Here is a 20,400-nt window from a genome sequence, read left to right as displayed (position 1 = left end):
CAAATAGTATGCTGCCGTCACTTACTCACCTCGTGTCTCACAATTGAGTATGAAAAAAAAAATTATGGAAAAAAATTCAAAATCCCGCCAATTGTTTTTCTCATCGCCATTTTTGTTTTGACGTTTTTTGATTACGAGATTTGGTTCCTTTAGAAATTTGTAGAATTTTGTGGAATATAGGCTGCATTTAACCTATAGAGGCATTTAATATTATGATTAAATAATTCTCTTGTATTTCGTAATAACCATGAGTTAAGTTAAAGTGTACATACTTGTTAAACGAGTGCCAAAGCATGGCTAGCCAAAAGCCAGTTCGTGGTAAGCAACGCCCGCTTTTGGCGACTCTTGTGACAAATAAAAGGGCACCCTGCGCTTTTTGCCGGCGTGAAGTAGATGATGAGGTCACATACGGTAAACTGTATGCCATTGGAGAGATTCAGTGCCATTACTTTTGTGTTGTAAGTACTTTTTTCAACTAACACAGCGTCCTTTATATTCTTGGAAATTCAGGTAAATAACCACGTCCGTTAAATGTTCATTTTCAGTTGTTATCTTGTTGCTTAATACAGAAAGGCAAAGATGAAGAAGGTCTTTTCGGGTTTTTATATGATGATATTCTAGCTGAAATAGAGAGAAGTAAGAAACATGTAAGTAATTTGCATTCTTTTTCTTGTGGTATTTTTTGAAGCTGTAGCATAAAGTTGACAAATCCCACGTGCTAGTAATTTTACCAATATCCTTACCCATCAAGACAAGAATGCAGTAATTCCTCACATTACTGCTTGGCAACAGAAATAATTATGGTGGCAATAATTGTCAAACTCTTGCTCAAGCTTTTCTGCTACTAACTTTTATTGCTCATTTAGTCATGAGCCTGTGGAGGCGTGATTGGTGGTTCCAAGTTCGGCAAGAATAGCCCTTCAATGCAGAGCATTGTTCTCATGGCACACTGTAATTTGAATAAACAATCTCAAAACTAGAAATTACCTCTACTTTAAGTGCCAGAAATTTCACTCCAGGGTTTTACACAGAACAGAATCAATTTAGAATAAGTTCATTGCCCATATTGGTCTTACCGACATTCAAACCTGTGACCTCCACATCCAGCTACCACTGTACTAACTGTTTGACCACTAAAGTCGTAGAGAAATCAATAGAGCTAAAGATGTAATTTTGTTCCAGCGATGCTCATATTGTAGTAAAGGTGGTGCCACACTAGGCTGTGCCGTTTCACAATGCAGAAAGCAGTTTCATCTGCCCTGTGGGAGAGAGAGGAATGCAATGTCTTTGTTTTATGGAAATTATAAGTAAGTTCATTTGATTGTGTCATTACTACTCTATTCAATGATCTTGTCTTGTAGTCAAGCAATGTCCAAATGTAGCTCTTAAAATAATGGTTTACTTTGGTGGAAGGTTAGTTATCTACTTCATTTTTTTACTTGGTGCCATACTAGAATTACTTTAAAATCCAACTTTAGAATCCTAGGTGACTAATTACCCTAAGATGCTGGTAGGGTGTGCTTGCAAAGAATGCGAATGGCTAGCACAGGTGCTGGATCCAAATGAAATTTAAAAGGCAATAGAGAGCCACTCCATACCTGTGCCTGATGATGCTGGCTGGGCACCGATGAACACGATGAGATGAGGTGCGGGACACAGAAGTGATTTATTTATTGCAGAAAAAATTGCGGATATACTTAACAATGAGGATAATTAGAATAATAATAATACACACACTTGACATAGCCCCACACTAGGGAAACCCTGTGTCGCGGGTGCCATGGACACACACATAGACAAAAACAAATTACACCCTAACTCACGAGAGAAATAAATGTAGGCCATTCAAATATTTCTTCTGGCCCGGGAAACGAACCTGGAACGTCTGCATTGTAGTCCAGCATGGTAACCGTTCGGCCACAGAGGCAGTTAAAAATAATTAATGAAGGGTTATTGTTTTTTCGAAACGGCCGACCAAAGAGCATGCCTCTACTGCATATACCAAAGAGGATTTAGTGCATAACTGGAAGCATCAAAACTTTCTAGAAGTCTTGACTTTTATTTGTAACCTTCTGCGATCAGTCTTTGAACCATAAACAGATCTGTGCTATACTTTGTTGTCATTTGGAATTAAGAATACTGTGACTGTGTGTCCTTAGTCATTAAATGGCTGATTGTGTTCTACTGATTTAACTGTCCAGCATTCTTGACTTTCTCAAATGACTCAAGCCACCTAGATGCTTTTCGTCAACCAGATAGCTTGCCAATACATTGTGACTTATACTTATCCTTACATGCCTGTAAATCCCTTTTCATAGTTTTCATTACAAGATGGATCTGAAATTTTGAAAAAGCAATGAAATAAATAATTTCAGTATTTATTTATTAGCAAGCATGTAATGTACATATTAAAATTTGCAATGTATGTACCCTGTAAGGGTAGCTAGTAGCTAAAAATTTAACATAGGAAATAATCAAAATGAAAGTGAAAAAATAATTTATTCCATAGGTAAATTTTTTACACTTGAAAACGTAATTTTTTAAGCTACTGCTTGTTCACTACACTGACTTCCCTGAGAAGAACGAGCAGGAAACTCTAGGGATTGCTCTTTTCAAATGTTTTGATTGGATTGCTCTTTTAAGGGGTATTGTCATAATTAACTTTATGTCTGTCTGTTTTAAAAATCAAGGCTGTGTCATCAGTAAACAATACTATGTCGAAGGTCCTTAACAAAGAATGGTAGATTATTAATATAAATCAGAAATAAGAAGTCAAATCGAAGTAATGAACAAAAATAAAAAATATAAATTAACAATTGCACAACAAAATGATTCAATTCTTTTGAATAATAAAAATTGTAATAAATCACCCTCAATAAAACAATGAACTTATGTACTAATTCTGGTTACTAATGACGAATTAATTTAGGGATATTATATCTCTGTATTGCTTAAAATTCTTCTATTGAGTAATTGCACTTTTGTATGAGGTCCCTCTTCAATTTACTAGACAAGACTTTTTTTTTATTACTAATTAGTACTAAATTTAGTACATTTATCTCCGTTTGTAATGCTAATTTTTACATCTGCTCTTTTCAGGTCATACTGCAGAGACCATGCTCCGAAACAGAAGATACCAGACCACATAATGGCTCCTGCCAAGTTGAGAATGAAGCTCAGCAAAAAATTGGCTAAGAATAAAAATCTGGCCAGTTTAAAGGAGTTGAAAGATGTTGACAGCACTGAAGGTATGTTATATTTTTTTTAATAATTATAAAAAAACTTACAAAAAAAATTTACCTGAAAAGTTGGTGGAGTTACATCTATTTGCCAAGTTTTATTGAAATTGTTTAATGGAAATAATAAGAATACATGTATTGCATGGCTATAGGTTTACCAGTGATTTGAATAACTAGACTTTTCTTACCCAAACTATGAGGAACATAGGCAGAAAATGGAGACTTCCTTACGACAATATTTTTAGGTCCTGGATCTTTTCAGGATTGGGGAAATCGTTTAAGAACATTAAAAATTGACGTTATTTGGGATAGGCATGTAGATTATATTTTCTTAAATTAGCGACGAATTATTGCAACACCAATTTTCGAAATTATTAAGAAATATTCGACTTTCTGATTATAACATAAAAGTCTAGTCAGAAAGATAAAACGTACATGAACACGAAGAGGCGCTGCGATAGCTTTAAGATTCTACAGGAATGTCCGTAATTCAATGGAATGTTTGAAATATACAGTGTTATTTTTAAATGGGACAGTGTGGAGAAATCCGAAACTATAGAAGATACAAGGAAACTGTCTTAGAAACTGCTTAGTTTTTTTTGTGAAAACAATTTTGGCATAGTCAATGTTTTGGTCAAGCGTGTGTTGGCCATAAGAATGAATAAAATTTATCACTATTTTTTTAGTGCTGATCGGCTCAGTTTCATGACGGAATTATTCCATTGTAAAGGACGAAAAAAATCGGGACAGCAGAAGTTGGCCAAATTTTTTAAAATGTTTTTCATACAATATAATTAAATATATAAATATATATTTAATTATTTAAGGATTTAAATCCGGAAAAATAGTTTCATTTCCTATGTGTAACAGTCGCGAAAACCTAAGAACTGATATTAAATGTTTTAATTTAATAATAATTTGATCTCAATATATGTAAAACATCTGTAATGTACATTATGGAATGCAAATAAATAAATAAATAAATAAATAAGTATTAAGTACGGCTTGAGGTAGTCTTTTGTAAAATGTAAACTTTTTAAAAATTGTAAAAATTGTCGTCAAAAAACTCTTGTGAGTGTGTGCGCGCGCGCGCGAGTGTGTGTGTGTGTGTGTGTGTGTGTGCGTGTATGTGTATGTGTGTGTGTGTGCGTGCGTGCGTGCGTGCGTACGTGTGTGTGCGCCGTGCGTGCGTGCGTGCGTGCGTGCGTGCGTGTATACACACATACTCTTAGTAAAATTTGGTACTCATGGTACAAATGTCTAGTAATAGCATGTCAAGGTGTGTGTACACACCAAAAAAGTCGATTTGAAAACCTCGAAGTCGGTTAAAAACCAATTGTAATATAAAAAGAAGGTCTAATAGAGCTTGTGTATGTGTTACACATTGACCTACCAACAAATGGACGACGGCTCTAATACAAAAACCAAGAATATAATGTCCAGCGTTCTGATTTTGATTCAAATGGGAATCGATCCGATCGGGTAGCCCATCCGAGTCTCGAAATCAGATGGGTTTCCGATCGAGAAGATGAACCTGATTCCTACTATATCTTTCTAATTTGTGAGTTAAATCAAATATTGTCCCGATTAGAAATGTCAAAAGTATCCGATCGGCTAGTTGTGAATCGCAATTATGCGCTTTGACTCGGAAAACTGTCTCCGATCGGGAGAGGCAATCAAAATCAAGCTACAGAATTGACCTATATAAAAGTAATGTCATGTAAAGAAATATAAAGAAACTAAAACATTTACTTTAAATTGTAACGTCATTGCAGTACAGCTTAATTTTGCTTGCAGCAATATATAGGCCCAAAAATTTACATTAGTTTCGACTGGAAACTTAACAAAATGCACCATATTTAGCTTCTAATAATAAAGCAGCCTTTACTGTTATTTGTCATTCATTATCTGTTTGTATTACACAATACGGCATTGACCACTGTGCTGTTGGTCGACCAAACGAAGACGGACATCCCATTGATGCTTTATTTGCGATTTAATGCCCTATTGGTTCGGACACTTTTTAGGGCGGACCCGACGTCCTTCTATTGGTAGATCAATGGTGTCACACATACATGCTCTTACCAGAGCACATTATGTGTGTAGAGTGGAAAAAAACTGCTTATTAATCGGCACTTTTTTTTAAAATAAGTATTCTTCAAAAAGCGCTTTTTAGCTTGAAACTTACAAAATCGTTTAGAAAAACGTTTTAGAGCATTGACTTTATGTTAAAAAATAACTCTTCAGGTGATGGAAGACCCACAGAATCAGTATGCGTGATATGCTATGAAGAAGTGGATGGGTTCCCTACACTGCAGACATTCTGGCCTCCCTGCTGCGCAAGAGATGCTTGGTTCCACAGAACTTGCTTACAGGTACTTGAATTTTATACTTTATGGATTGTAATGTGCCTAACAATCACACCAATTACCAGGGCCCCAATTCTGCTTTTTTTTTTTAAACCACTAGTCATTGTAATTTCCTTTGAGACTCCACTGAGATTATATTGCTATTTTATTACATAAGAATATATGTTATTCTGGTAAAATCTAGTTGCAGTGGTAAGCTCCATATCTTTCTACGTTAGTTTTGATTATAATGACCCTCCCTACCTACCCTGAGGGCGAGAAGGGCACTATGACCTGCGCGCGCACAGGAACCTTACAAGTTCAGGTTCTGACCCCAGATTAGCCAGTGTATAGGGTTCTCACTGACCTCTGTCACTTGACTTCATCCGGTTCTTCGAGAGGCTAGTGCCTCGGGTGAGGTGCCCCGGGTGCACGTACAGTACCCTCCCTATTTCCAAATAGGTACCGGAGCTGTAGGCACCCTCACTTCCCGTTGCGCATTGCACAACTAGCGGTCGCCACCGCTAAGCTGTCGAGTCTGAGTCCACTACCAAATCTCCTCATTGGTGGCGGAGCTGTAAGGCACGCTCACTTCCCGACGCCGAAAATCGACGTCTTCCCAGTTCCCAATAATCTAAGCGGCCGGAGGGACCGAAGGATATCTAGCTTATACTCTACTAGCTCTCCGAACTAGTGCCGGAGATGCCAGTCGCAGTCGCAGTGTCCTGCGACAATGTCCGGACAGCTAGCTTCCAGCTTAAAGGGCAAAGGTGCCCTGCACGTCTCCTCGCTTCAAGCCATCAACTAGACCGGTACTAAGAAGCGCTAGCTGCCACAAACCCCAGCGAGTGCATACCCAAGTCCGGGACGCCCGCAAAGGCGTATCACTGGCGGAGGGCTTGGCCCGGACGCCCGCTGTACCCTGGTTTCGCCGTCAAGCCCGTAGTCTCTCCGGAAAATCCTATCTCGGGTCGGTAGATGGGGACAGTTGCAATGGCAAGCACCATATCTTTCTACGTTAGTTTTGATTATTGTGACCCTCCCTACCTACCCTTAAGGGACGAACAAGTCATGGGCTAATGGATGGTGAGCGACGCGCCTGTTCATAACAGTTGCAGTGCCACTTATAGCTTTAAACCGCAAAGATCGGAAGGGCACTGCCAATGCGCCCGTTACCCTGAGACATAAGTTGACAAGTCCCATTTGCCTGGAATTTCATCAGTATCCCTACCTTTCAAAACAGGAATAATAATAATAATAACGCACACACTCAACATAGCCCCCCATTAGGGAAACCCTGTGTCGCGGGTGCCATGGACACACATAGACAACCACAAATTACACCCAAACTCACGAGATAAATAAATGTAGGCCATACACATACTTCTCCCGGCTCGGGAATCGAACCTGGGATCTCTGCGTGGCAGTCCGGCATGGTAACCCTTCGGCCACGGAGGCAGTCAATGCTGACATTACTGCTTGGCGGCAGAAATAGGTAAGGTGGTAGTACTTCTCTGGACGAACTCTGATAGAGTATTGTGTAACAAGTGCATAAGACGGGTCATTTTACCCGAGACGAGTATATATGGATGCTTAAGTCGCGGGTACAATGGGTTTTATGAACGAGTTATATACACTCTGCTTTTCACTTCGATTGTGAGGAAATTAAACAGCTATATTACAAATAAACGATTATTTAATTAAAATTGAATGTAAAATTACAACAGTTAGACATATCATACTAGAGCATAAAATGCTATTTTATGCAACCTACACCCAGCATAAATACGAACTTTCAGGGTCGTATTCTAGAACTCTACTCAATGCTCAAGTCAGAATTTGAGCAGACTTGAATGTGGTTTCAAGCACTGGAAATACGACTCTAATGGCAAGGACTTGAGTACTATTTTCAGTGCTCACTGCAATACTCAAGACCTGACTTCAGTATTGAGTAGAGTTCTGGAATAGGACCCTAAGAGCATGAGAAGAGAAAAAACTGTTTTCTATTCCAGCGCATGGCACTAAGCGCAGGCATGCATTATTTGAAGTGCCCACTTTGCAATGACAAGGACAACTTCTACAAAGCTGTCGTGGAGCAAGGATACTATATACCAGATAGGTGAGTTTATAATTATTCACCCATCTTAACCTCCTAAGGCAGGGGGTAAACTTATTTTGTCTACTGCCCACTTTGAGAATAAATTATTTTTTAGCGCCCCCATTTTTTTTACCTACTTAAAAACCACTATAACTTCAAATTAAATTAATTATTGCGAGCTATATTAGCGGAGATTAAATATTCATTCCAAACGAGACTTTTACTATAACCTGACCTGAGACCTGAGGTAGTACACAACGGCGTTCAGGTCTCAAGTTAACTCTTACGGGCTACACCTGCCAATGAGAATGATTATTGAAACGCAGCTATATAGTATTCAGACAGAGTATTTTTATTCAAAATAAAACAAACATAATCAATTCTAATATAAAAACTAATGTGAAGGATGTATCTGATGCTGTTCAATAAGTTTGTTGATATCAGGTTCCAATTTACACAAGATCAGCCACCACGTTCGGTAACGTGCAAACGATTTCTCTTTTTAGTAAACAGCGTTGTCACAGCACTAAAACCACGTTCACACAAATATGACGATGGGAATGCTATCAAGAATCGTTGAACGATTGACCACCCTCCAGGGTACAATTGCGCGATCGGTTTTCGTAGCCAAAATTCTTGGTAACCGTTTTTGAACTTGATTTTTATTTCCTCGTTCGTTGTCAATTCTATAAGTTCTTCCAGCTGAGTTGATATTGCTGTGTTGACATTTGACCCGGACCCAACACCCAGTCTGGTATTCCAAACTTCAAAATGTCGTGGTATCGTTCAGTATAGTCAATGTGGTGGTTTTCCAAATGTTGGCAGTAGGCAAACAAGTCGTCGTTACTGCAGGATACTGATAAATTCAGAAAATTGTTAAACTCGCGTCTGCCCATATTCTTTTTGTGTAGAAGCAGTTTGGCTGCGAAAGCAGTAACGACATTTTTTGTTTTAATTAAATTTACTTCATCGCCTTGCAGTTAGAAATTCATGTCGTTGAACAATTTGTACAGGTCTGTCATATAAGCTATATCATTCTTTGATGTAATGATCTTGTTGCGCAATTCTGTGTCTTTAGTTTCCAAGAACTCTATCACAGAGTTAAACAGGTTGTAAAATCGAGTCAGACAATTGCCTCTTGATAGCCAACGAACTTCAGTATGAAACAACAAACGGTTGAAATCTTCGTCATTAATAATACAAAGCTGATGAAGTAATCTATCATACAAAGAGCTGTTACGGATTTTATTGACTGCTTTGATGACATATTGCAGTGATTGAAAATTACGTTCACTTAAATTTCTAGCAACCAAATGTTGTCTATGAATAACGCAATATACAGCAAGGACACCTGGAATTTTATTTTTTAAGTACGATGTGAAGTGTCCGTAGCAAGTGATATATTTTTCAAGGGAATCTCTTTCTCTGTGAAATATTAGTAAAAATTTGGTGTCACCACACTTAAACTATCGGTAATTTACTTATTACTTATCGGTAATTAATGTCAATATTAAAAGACGCATGATGCGAATGAAGCTATATATTTGACATTGTGTTTTGATTTGGTCGGGTATTACTTATTTGACAGTAACAGTTTCGGATGGAGAACGACAATAGACCCCCAGGTGTAACATGTTTTTTCTTATTGTTTTTTTAGAGACGCAGCCTGGGAACTAGAGCAAAACGCGTTCGCAGAAATTTACGAGCGGCCATTGTCGTGCAATGCGGACGACTGCCTGTGCCCTAAAGGGAGGGATTACGACTCTGATTTTGGGTATAAAACCATCTCTTACCTTAACCTTTACCTTACCTTACCATACCATACCCTTGTCTATTGTCATTTACGTAACGCCTTTTATTGTTCGGAGGCGTACTAGCACAGTCTGTCTATTGATAGCGTAACGGAGGTTCTAGTACTTATCGCCACACACATTCGCTGTTATTGCATGGGCTTAAACTTTTTCTGTTTGGCTCAATAAGGCTGCTAACAGATTTTCGCTACCTCCGTGGCCGCAAGGTTACCATGCTAGACTGCCATGCAGTGGTCCCGGGTTCGATAACCGGGCCGGAAGAAATATTTGTATAGCCTACATTTATTTCTCTCGTGAGTTTGGGTGTAATTTGTGGTTGTTTACGTGTGTGACCATAGCACCAGCGATGCAGGGTTTCCTTAGTGCGGGGCTATGAGTGTGTACGCTATTATTATTATTGACTTCATGCAGCCGAGACCTCGACTGCATGAAGTTGATAACGGCTTCACGCATTAATTGTATGCAGTCGATGTCGGCGGCATGTGGTCGGTCTCTACTGCATGCGGTTAATTCGTTATCCAAGTTAACTGCTGAAATCGATTCATGCAGTCTAGATCGACTTTCATGCGTGAAGCCGTTATCAACTTCATGCAATCGAGGTCTCGGCTGCATGAAGTTGATAACGAGAAGTCGTTAACGTTGCGTGAAGACGCATTAACAGTAAATATGCAGCAACCTGAATGTGTCGAGTTCTTAGGTTTTCGCGATTGTTACACATAGGAAATGAAACTATTTTTCCGGATTTAAATCGCGTATATTTGTTTTTTCAAAAAAACCGGCCCTTCACAGGTGCCATGGTCACGGTCGACTGAGGTGGTACAGTCATCAACCAGTTATGTCTAATATTAATGCAAACCACGCTACTTTTTCGCGGTTAAAAGTTATTAAGTCAACACCTTATTTTGAATTTTACAAAGAAACATTCAAATTTACGCTACATTACGTTTTACAAATTATTTTATTGAATGAATTTTTATCAAGTTAAATTTATTATTATTGACCTGAATGTGGTAAATTCCGAAAAATTCAGGAGGCCGCATTCGAACTCACAGCCTCTGCTTGAGAAGCGGTAGGTCAAACCATAAAGCGCAGGCAACACCGCGAACGAAGCTAAACTACTTAGTTCACGTAGTCGCATGCAAAGCTTACACTAAAAAATACGTAGTAAGTATACTTCGATCCATTTTAAACAAAAAGTAAACAAACAAGTCACTGACCTGACCATAGACGGTTTAGTGATGCCCAATTGTAATGCCAACTACGAATCGATTAATTAATTGAATGAATCGATTTACTTAACAGAGTCATACTAGCAGTTTTTCTTACATGAAAATACATAACCTATAAAAGCATTTATTTAAAATTTCCCAAATTTTAACTTTAAATCCTCCTTCGAATCATTACATTTAGATACTCGTTCGATTGCGATTGAAATTTTCGATTTACTAATCGATTATAAAAACTTTAATTGAATGAACCGAATGTTTTTTTTCGTACAGCACTATGCAAACATAGATAAGTCATAAGAAGTATAGTTGAAAAATAACCTCACTTTTGGACTACCATTTTTCAAATACGATTTTATGATTTTAAACAAAAAGTTTTGTTTACTTTTTGTTTTTAGAATGGATTGGAACAGAATCTAGTGACATGCTACACTATGGCTGCGTGTGAGGGTGAAGGGCGGCAGAAGGGCGACTTATTTTACATAGCTTGGCGGGATCGTTGGGTTAGCTTAGTTAGCTCGCTTAGCTTAGTTCGCGGTGTGAACCGAAGTATGAATAGATGCCCCGGCTATGTGAGCTAACCTAGGTTAGCTTAGCTTCGTTTGCGGTGTGGCCTGCGCTTTACGCTACCACGGCTTTCTAATTCTAGGATCGACAGACATGCACATAAGTCAAAATCCAACATCATTCATTTAAATGAATACATCTACCGGCTAAAGCACATAAGTCAAATTCGTTTGTTACTTCATAAATTTGTAACTTTATTCTAGCGGCGTCTTTTTCAAATTTATCATTCTCTTCACATCTTCCAACACTATAACCAATATAAAAAATATGTAATTATGTGTTAACAAATGAAGCACTTTTTTGACTTATCTGCTTTAGTCCGCCGACCCTAGAATTGTAACTTTTATCCAATTTTTTTCAGCATGTGGGACATGAAAATTTGCATCCTGTGTGGTACAACAGGCGTACACGCGCACTGTATGCCGACGTCGTGTTGTACGCGGTTTGTATGCGACACGTGCACACCGGCCGCACCCAGCGATTTGGACGCATTGGTACGGAACGTCGAGGCTGGTAAGTGTTTAGTCTTTTAACCCGTCAAACGCCACGCCATTGGCAAGTTCAAATCTTCTTCTTCTTCTTCTTCGTGTGGGAAAATCAGCAAAATATCTAATTGCACAACAAACGGAATCACATTTCATCGGTAATTAAATATTAAACATGTGATTTTGCAATTTTCGTCCATTATAGCAAAGCTCAAGTTAACAGGTCGATTTGAAGTGATACAGTTGACGACACCCGTCAATTGTTTCGAACTCGGGCTAGCCAATCGGAACGCAGTTGTCACAGTAATGATATGGCAGAATAGTTCTCAAACAAATTAAATGGTATTTCGTCTCTATTTCTGGTTATGTACTCGATGTTTACAAATAATCTTTTATACGATTTTTCGCTTTCAAAAGGGTGTCAATGAACTTATTTGAAATCTACTGTACATTTTGTTACAGTAATCCTCAACGAGCAAACTCAGAACACAGAGTCCACAAGACGCGGCCCGATAATGCCGTCACGAATGTCCCTGCGACGCACTAAAGGGAGAATTAACTACACGAACAGGTTAGTTTTTTTTTATTTACCAAGTGACGGGACGAACAAGTCGCGCGCCTGATGGTAAGCGACACGCCTGTCCATAACAGTAGCAGTGCCACTTCGAGCTTTAAATTACAAAGATCTGTGGGGCCCTGTCACTGCGGCCGGCGCCCGTGAAAACCTAAAACATGCTCCGCTGAAAAATTTACGAAATGTCGTTTATGCCCATCGAGTATATAACCAGAGATAGAGACGAAATAAGGGTCATTTATCCCTGGCAACTCATCAGGCAAATGGGCCTTATATCACTTTTAAACATCAATTCTCGTTTGCGCTGAAATCACGAATTCGAAAGCGGAAATAGTACAGCGTTCACAGCTGACCTGTGTGTACGTCTCCATATATTCCAAAAATATTCTGTATTTCTTGTAATAAAAATTAATATCTCTAGCTATGGAGTGCTGTTCCATTTGGTGGTGTAGGAAAAACAGCAATAGATCTAAATACAAAACAAACGGAATCACATTTCATCGGTAATGTAATATTAAATATGTAACAAGTTAAACTGGTCGATTTGAAGTGAAACAATTGACGACACCCGTCAATAATAAATTCGGGCTGGCCAATCGGAGCGCAGTTGTCACCGTAATGATTTGGCAGAATAGTTTTCAAATAAATTAAAAGGGCATTTCGTCTCTATTTCTGGTTATATACTCGATGTTTATGCCCTTTCGACCAAATACCAACGATATTATCAGTGTTTAATAATTGACTAATTTAATGTTGATTAAATTATTAGGACTAATTAGTAGAATGGGATCAAAGTTGTACTACCATAACAATTCACAGGTTACTGCCTTAGTAACTTTGAAAAACCAAAAGTAGCAGTAGAGCTTCTTGTGAAAGATTACGTCCAGGGAAGTACTGACACCTTAACTATTTATACCGCCAAGCGGTAATATGATTGTTACTGCGTTCCGGTTTTGAAGGGTGCTGGTGAAATTACAGTCACATGCGACTTGTCAACTTTTGTCTCAGAGTGACAAACAGTGGCAGTGCCCGTCAGATCTTTGCGATTTAAAGATCTGTGCCGCAATGCAACTGTAATGGACAGGCGTGTAGCTTACCACCAGGCGCACGACTCGTTCGTCCCGTCACTTGACATTATAAAAAAACTTTAATAACAACATCGTGGCAGCTGCAACAACGTCCTGAATATGTACAAAATTCGTAAGGCGTTGAGAGATTTTAAGGTGTAAGTTAACCCGAAGGCTGCAAGTATAAAAAGACGTGCAATATGCCTTGAATAGAACAATTTTATAAATTGACTTGCGATTGTTCCGTTTGACTTTGCACTGCTTTTCCATTAATTCAACTCCGTTCCTTTACATTTTTTTCAGACCTTCAACATCACAAATGGAAGACAACACCACCGGCAGCCGTCGTTCGCTAAACCTAAAACCACCTATGAAACCTAACACGGAACCTAAGTATCTAGATCCCAAAGTACTACAGGACTTGGAGAATAAGTTGCTGTCGCCTTTGAAAATGGTGGACCAGGGGCTGCATGAGAAAATTAAAACCATGGGTGTTAAAAATGTGAAAATAGATTCGCAAAAGGTTGTTGATGAAATGAGAAAGAAACTGAAAAGACCAAAGCCTTTGAGTGAAAAAAGGAGAATTGTTAAGTAAGTAATACATATCGACCCCTCCTACGTAAAGTATCGTATGTCGAAATTGCCAAGTTTACAGGAGAGCGTTTTAAAGTTTTGAATTAACTGAAATGAGCATATTTCATAAATTAGCTAATAACATTAGGTATGTCTAATATTATTATATTATCATACCAGTTTACCATCTCGGTCAACCGTGTCCATGGGACCTGTCAAGGGCCCGAAACGTTGGTTTGTTTGAGAAAACTAATATACGCGATTTAAATCCGGAGAAATAGTTTCATTTCCAATTTCAATAAAATCTGGGAAATAGATGTAATGACACAAAAAATACTGACAAATTGAGAACACCCTCCTTTTTTAAAAATAATATCAAAATGTTTGTCCGCTAAATAGGACATCTAATCACCATGCCTGTTGTTCATAAGTCATAATAATAATATATACTTTATTTACAGCGACATACTGGACAGTATACTCGACAACACGCTGAAGGATAACACGAAAACGAAAGAACCAATAAAGGAATGGAGCTCACCCAAGAAGCTCAACCATATCGAGGCAGATTCTAAGGTAAAAAGATACATATATTTCATAATAACTCAATCTCAATTCAAGTAAAACAAATGCTAATAATGGTTATTTCAGTTTCATATTTAATCTATTGCTCCATGTACAGTTTACAAAAGTCTGAAATAACATACAGGTCCTTATTGTTTGATGCCCTTGTAATGAAGTGCGGAGGCCACTTGTTTTATAAATACAATCATAATCTAGAAAAAACTTAATGCTAGCTCTTAATTGTATTTTTGTTTTACAAAATGTTAACAGTAAACAAAAACTTTAACGACAGCATACGACAATTTACAAACGCACTGAAGTGATAAGAATCTAGAAACGAAGGTTGGTTTTTTTAGGGTATTTAATGAAAACAAAACGGTAATAACACAATAAAATGAGACACATAAATTGGAAATATATAATACAAGATTACCTAGTTTTATAAAAATTTACATAGCGTGCTATTGCAGCTATGAGTTGAGACAAATTGTCGAACGCATCGGCAATCTGGTCATCAGCAGCAGCAATCGTTGGTCTTGAGGGCAGTTACTTAATGTGTTCTCACACACAAGGTGGCAGTTGGTGGCAGCTGCTAAAATCAAGACAGTCTATTAAATCGATTAAGTAATATAAGTAATATTTATTTAATTCATTGAGAGACGAACAATTACACATATGAGAAAATAAAAATACATATTTAAAATTAACAATTTTTAAACCTACAGTCCCCTAAATATACTTTAAACAAAACAAAAAGATGATCCGGCAAATTGATACTAATAAATACATATAGGTACAACAATGAAATTAAAATCAATATAATACGGCACCATCCGTATCCCAAACCTGTATCCCAAACAATGCGGCAAAACAATTATACGGCATTTTGCTTTGGGGTAATGCCGCCGATATCAATAGAATCTTTGTCCTGCAGAAACGTGCAGTTAGGGCAATTTACAATCTGGGCCCCAAAGTATCTTTGAGAGATAAGTTTAAGGAAATTAACATTCTTACACTAGCCTCGCAGTACATTTATGAAAATGTAATTTATGTTAAAAGGAATAGTAATTTATTTATGAAAAATAGTGACAGACATAACATTAATACGAGGAATAGAAATAAACTAGCTTTTCTTGATAGTCGTCTTCACAAAGTCAAAAAATCATTTAAGGGGCAATGTATACGCTTCTATAACAAGATTCCGGTTGATATACAAAATTTGCCGTTCACGAGGTTTAAAACTATAGTGAAACAAAAACTTTATACTAAAGGTTATTATACAACTTCTGCGTACTTGGATGACAAAAATCCGTGGTAGTAACCCGTTTAGCTCATGGAGGTAGTCTCGATCTCTGATGTTTCAAATAAAAAAAAAAATATTGTAAATGCTATTTACAAAGAGCAACCCCTAGAGTTTCTTGCTCATTCTTCTCGGGGGAATCTGCCTTACGAATGAGCGGTAGAGTTTAACAATTGTGACGATTTCAAGTGTAATAATGCTTACCTATGAAATAAAGATTATTTTGAGTTTGAGTTTGAGTTTGAATGCAACACTCTGGCTGTCCACACAGGTAACTCCGCTGCCTTCGAGAGTGGTCGTATTTTCCGTGGAGTAATATTATTCTGTGGTCGTGTTACGTAACATATAAAATATTGGTCTTAATTTAAGCATTCTTTAAAATCCTTTAAAATGCTTATTAGGCATTATAAAAATACACAAATATCGTAAATTTCTATTTAAAATTAAACCTTGAAAATGTAGAAGTTTTTACGCAGAAATGGTTATGTTTTCATCGGATATGTTTATCCTCGTATTTGTACGTAAATGCACAAGTATTGGCAATTTGTTTTTATAGTGTTTGTCTCTATGAAGTCTCCTAGTGAAAAGGGGTACAAGTCAAAAAAGCCAACTTTACAAGGACACGCGAAAAACAGATATAACATTAAACGTTAAGTATTTTGATTTGTTCACAGATTTGTTTAGATAAATGGTCATAAAAAATATTTTTTTCCGCCAATGCACCATAGTGTGGCGGCAAGAATAGGTAAGGTGGCAGTACTTCCCTGGACGAACTCTTTCACAAGGAGCTGCTACACTACTTACTTGATACTTCCGACATTATTATTATTATAGATATTAGTTCCTTATTATTATTAGGGTGGCTTCATTCAGGGACTGTGCGGCCCCTCATCACTGCGACCATTAACTGATCTATTGTGAGCTCCACTAATTACAGTTTAGAGTCAAGGCCAACATCATTAAAGAACTGAAGAACTTTCTTTTTTATGTCCTCTGTAGGGCTAGCACATCGATTATATAACCAGAAATGGAGATGAAGTACATCACTTATAAATATCAACTCTCGTTTGCACTGTAATATAGTCAGCCGCCAACAACTGACCTGTATGTACGTCTCCGTATATTCCAAAAATGTTCTGTATGTTATTGTAATAAAGATAATATATCTGACAATGACGTGCTGTTCCATTCACTGGTGTGGGGAAAAACAGCAAACCATCTAATTACAAAACAAACGGAATCAAATTTCATCGGTAATTAAATATGTGATTTTGCAATTTTCGTCGATTTGAATTGAAACAATTGACGACACCCGTCAATTGTTTAGAGTTCGGGCTGGTCAGTCGGAGCGTTGTTGTCACGGCAATGATAAGGCAGAATAGTTTTCAACCAAATTAAATGACATGTCGTTTCTATTTCTGGTTATATACTCGATTGGCTAGCTCGACAGGGCACGACTTGCGCGAGAGCGACATAAACAAGAAAATTCTATGCGAGAATAGCAGTATCTCGCTTTATATCGCTCTCGCGCTAGTCGTGCCCTGTTGTGCTAGCCCTACTGATTGTAGCCTGTACCTTCCCAGCACTTACTTACGTAGAAATTAGTTTACATTTAACCTTTTTGTTATTTACAGAACGATAATGAAGAAGAAAACTCGACGTATAAAGAAAATCAAGGACCAGCTCTGCATGCTCCAATCACACAACAAATATCGCCTAAAAAGAAGTTCACTTTAACGTTTGAAGAAGACACACAAGACGGCTTTAAAAACGACTCTCCATCTAAATCGATAGCAGACGCTATCAAATTTGAAGAAGATTCTTCCCACAGCACCTTTGAATTACCTCCAGAATTCATTGCAAATAATCTAAGTGATGAAAGTGTGATATTTGAAAGCCCGAAGCTCAAAACTGTAGATATACAGAAGAATTCGAGCCTCGAAATTAGTGAGAACGACGAAATAGTCAATATCGATGTGGTTAATATGAAACATACGGATAATAAGGATGTGTTCAATAATTTGGCTCTAAGTCCGGTAAAAGCTCAAAAATGCGCTTTCAAATTTAGCCCTATTGATAAAGAGACATTGCAACAGAACAATTTAGATATTGACTTTCAAAGCTTCAAGAATCAGTATTTGAATGAGGTGGACAGAGCTTTCAAATGCGAATTTGCACACAAACACGTACAGAACGATTGTAAACCGGCCAAACTGCAGTCTGTTATAGACTTCGCTATTGAAGCTAGTATGATAAAAGAAAAGCGAAAAAAAAAAAGAAAAATGCACCAAGATGGCGTCGCTGAAAAGAAAAAGGAACTAACTTTAGTTTACCAAGATGTAGGTAAGAAAAATATTAAATTAATATGTGAGAACAATAAATCTTTAGATTTAACCGTGGATACGCCGAAAATAAAAAGAAAACATAAAAAACACAAGAAAAATCGTGCAAATATACAAGTGAAAATAAGATGGCGGGAGGAGAGATTAAAATTGAAGATAACACAGAGTAAAAAGGCTAAAAAAGACCCTAAAGATAGTACACTGAAGCAATATATATTAAATTATCCACAACAAACGCCGGAAGTTGCCAGTATATTGAAGCCTGACCATGATGTGACACCCAAAAAAAGAAAATACGTAAAGACTGAAAAGTCCCCGGATAATTTAGTTCAAACTTCGATACACAACTTCTTTTTTACAGCTAAACCTAATATGTAAGTTTAGAATATATTAAGCTTTATTACAAGGGAACCAGAGACAATACATAGGCATAGTGAAAGGTGCAATTAAAAGGCACAAAATAGCCATACAGTCTGTTTTATCTGAATGTACACTTAAACAAACTTCATAAAACATATTGTTTAACATGCATACTAATAGCTACAATACTAAATATATACCTACATTATGCAGTACATAGAATACGCTTGTTATGTATTTATAAACGATGATACATATTATTCGCACTGTTAATGCAATGGTATTAACTCAAAAAGTGTATTTTTATCAGAATCGATGAAAAAACTCACTTCCCGTGAAAGATCATTGCAATTTATGTACAGGTTAGAGTTTATTACAGACTTAAACAATTCCCTACTTGCCAAATATTTAAAAAAATAATTGGTAAAACATAATTTCATATTTTAGAGTAAGGACTGTTTTCACGTTTGTATCATTTTTAGTTAAGTTGATGTTTTCAAATTGTTTCTTACAGTATTCTAACAACGGTGTTATTGACGTGTAGAGAATCAAATTTTACGTTCAAAATGTTGAATTTCACATTTGGTAGGTTCGATTCCCGGTACAGACAGGCGATTATTTAAAAATATTTGAATACAGTTCGAATTGTTTTTAAAATCAAAATGAAGTCTTATTTCAGTAAATTTCTCTAATTACGGCATTTAAGGTACTTTCCCACCGTGAGGCATAGCCGTGTGACGCCCTGTATGCATACGTATTGATATACATAGAGCCTTAGGAGGTTAAAGCCTGAAGAAATGTATGTGTTTTATTTGGAGTCCGTAGTTCACTAATTGTGACTGCAAAAGTGGCGCGCGCGTGTCATAACAGTGGCTCAAAATATTGTACGACAATTAGTAGAGGCGCGGCTGTAGAGGCACAATCTAATTTGAAGGCGTCCAGAGCGAAAGTACGGAAAAAATTGTCTTCACTGCCATGATCTGAACAATACTTTATGTATGCGAGTAGTGTTTGGTTTATTTACTTTATTTAATGTTAATCGTTTTTAATTCATTTTTAATCACATTATTTGTTACTATACGGTTTATTAATGTTTAGTAATTGCATTCACAAAAGTTGTCGTTACTAAGTTGAGAGTAAAGGTTTGAATCTTTGCTCCTTTATGTGTTGCCAGTTTTTAGTGAAAACTACCATTGTAGAAAACTTATTACAACTCAAAGTTAAACGGAATAAATAAATCTTTGCATAATTTTCTGGATATGAGCGAATAAAATATATTATTTTATATAAAGAAGGGAATAATATATGCCAATATAGAACAACCTAATATTAAAAAAAAAATTTGAAGCTTCCCAATTTTTATTGTGTACTTTTTGTAGGATACATTGAACAATCACCACTTTTTATTGTTAAATTTAGTTATATTATTTGGTGTAATGTATTAAATAAGATTGCACAAACTTTATTTTTATTTGAATATGTACAGTCAAAATCACATCAAGCTTGACAGGCTTGAGTCGTTCTTGTCGCTAGCGGCGCGGCGTATAATAGAATTTAAATCTTATATGTCAAGCTTGACATGCCTGTACGATTAATAAAAACATATTTTAACCTTGTTTCTTTCACTCGATGTCCCATAATTCCAGTCCTTTATTCCAGCATTATCATGTTAGAGTTTTTGAGATTTGACTAGTCTGGTAAGAGCGGTTACCCGGCGACTTTAAGCAGCGCGTTTACAACGATTCAGTCACGATGCAGCCGCTAATCTTCTACCTTTACACACGTGCGCCTTAAGAGTAATGGATTTGGTTGGTTCCACATAACAGTGAAAGTGTTGAATCAATAA

The 20,400-nt window shown here is 37.1% G+C and overlaps 1 protein-coding gene across 1 annotated transcript; it reads left to right on the top strand.

Annotated features, from left to right (window-relative positions):
- The first annotated feature begins 289 nt into the window (after positions 1-289).
- Positions 290-19,875, top strand: LOC113234487. The gene is made up of 12 exons (XM_026469821.1): positions 290-458; positions 546-647; positions 1,183-1,307; positions 3,100-3,248; positions 5,487-5,614; positions 7,600-7,706; positions 9,343-9,459; positions 11,651-11,802; positions 12,237-12,345; positions 13,719-14,006; positions 14,450-14,564; positions 17,487-19,875. Exons 1-12 carry the CDS (start codon positions 294-296, stop codon positions 18,570-18,572), a joined length of 2,643 nt encoding a protein of 880 aa, XP_026325606.1. The 5' UTR covers positions 290-293; the 3' UTR covers positions 18,573-19,875.
- Positions 19,876-20,400: the final 525 nt, after the last annotated feature.

Source organism: Hyposmocoma kahamanoa, unplaced genomic scaffold, assembly GCF_003589595.1.
Source record: "Hyposmocoma kahamanoa isolate Upper Pololo Valley unplaced genomic scaffold, ASM358959v1 84, whole genome shotgun sequence".
In the NCBI taxonomy this organism is placed as follows: Eukaryota; Metazoa; Arthropoda; class Insecta; order Lepidoptera; family Cosmopterigidae; genus Hyposmocoma; species Hyposmocoma kahamanoa.
Note: the sequence above shows the minus strand (reverse complement) of the source record. Positions and strands in the feature narration are given on the sequence as shown.

Coding starts and splice junctions, on each gene's coding strand:
- LOC113234487 (XM_026469821.1), top strand. CDS start 294: ATGGCTAGCCAAAAGCCAGTTCGTGGTAAGCAACGCCCGCTTTTGGCG. Junction 7,707..9,342: donor GGATACTATATACCAGATAG/GTGAGTTTATAA, acceptor TTGTTTTTTTAG/AGACGCAGCCTGGGAACTAG. Junction 12,346..13,718: donor AGAATTAACTACACGAACAG/GTTAGTTTTTTT, acceptor CATTTTTTTCAG/ACCTTCAACATCACAAATGG.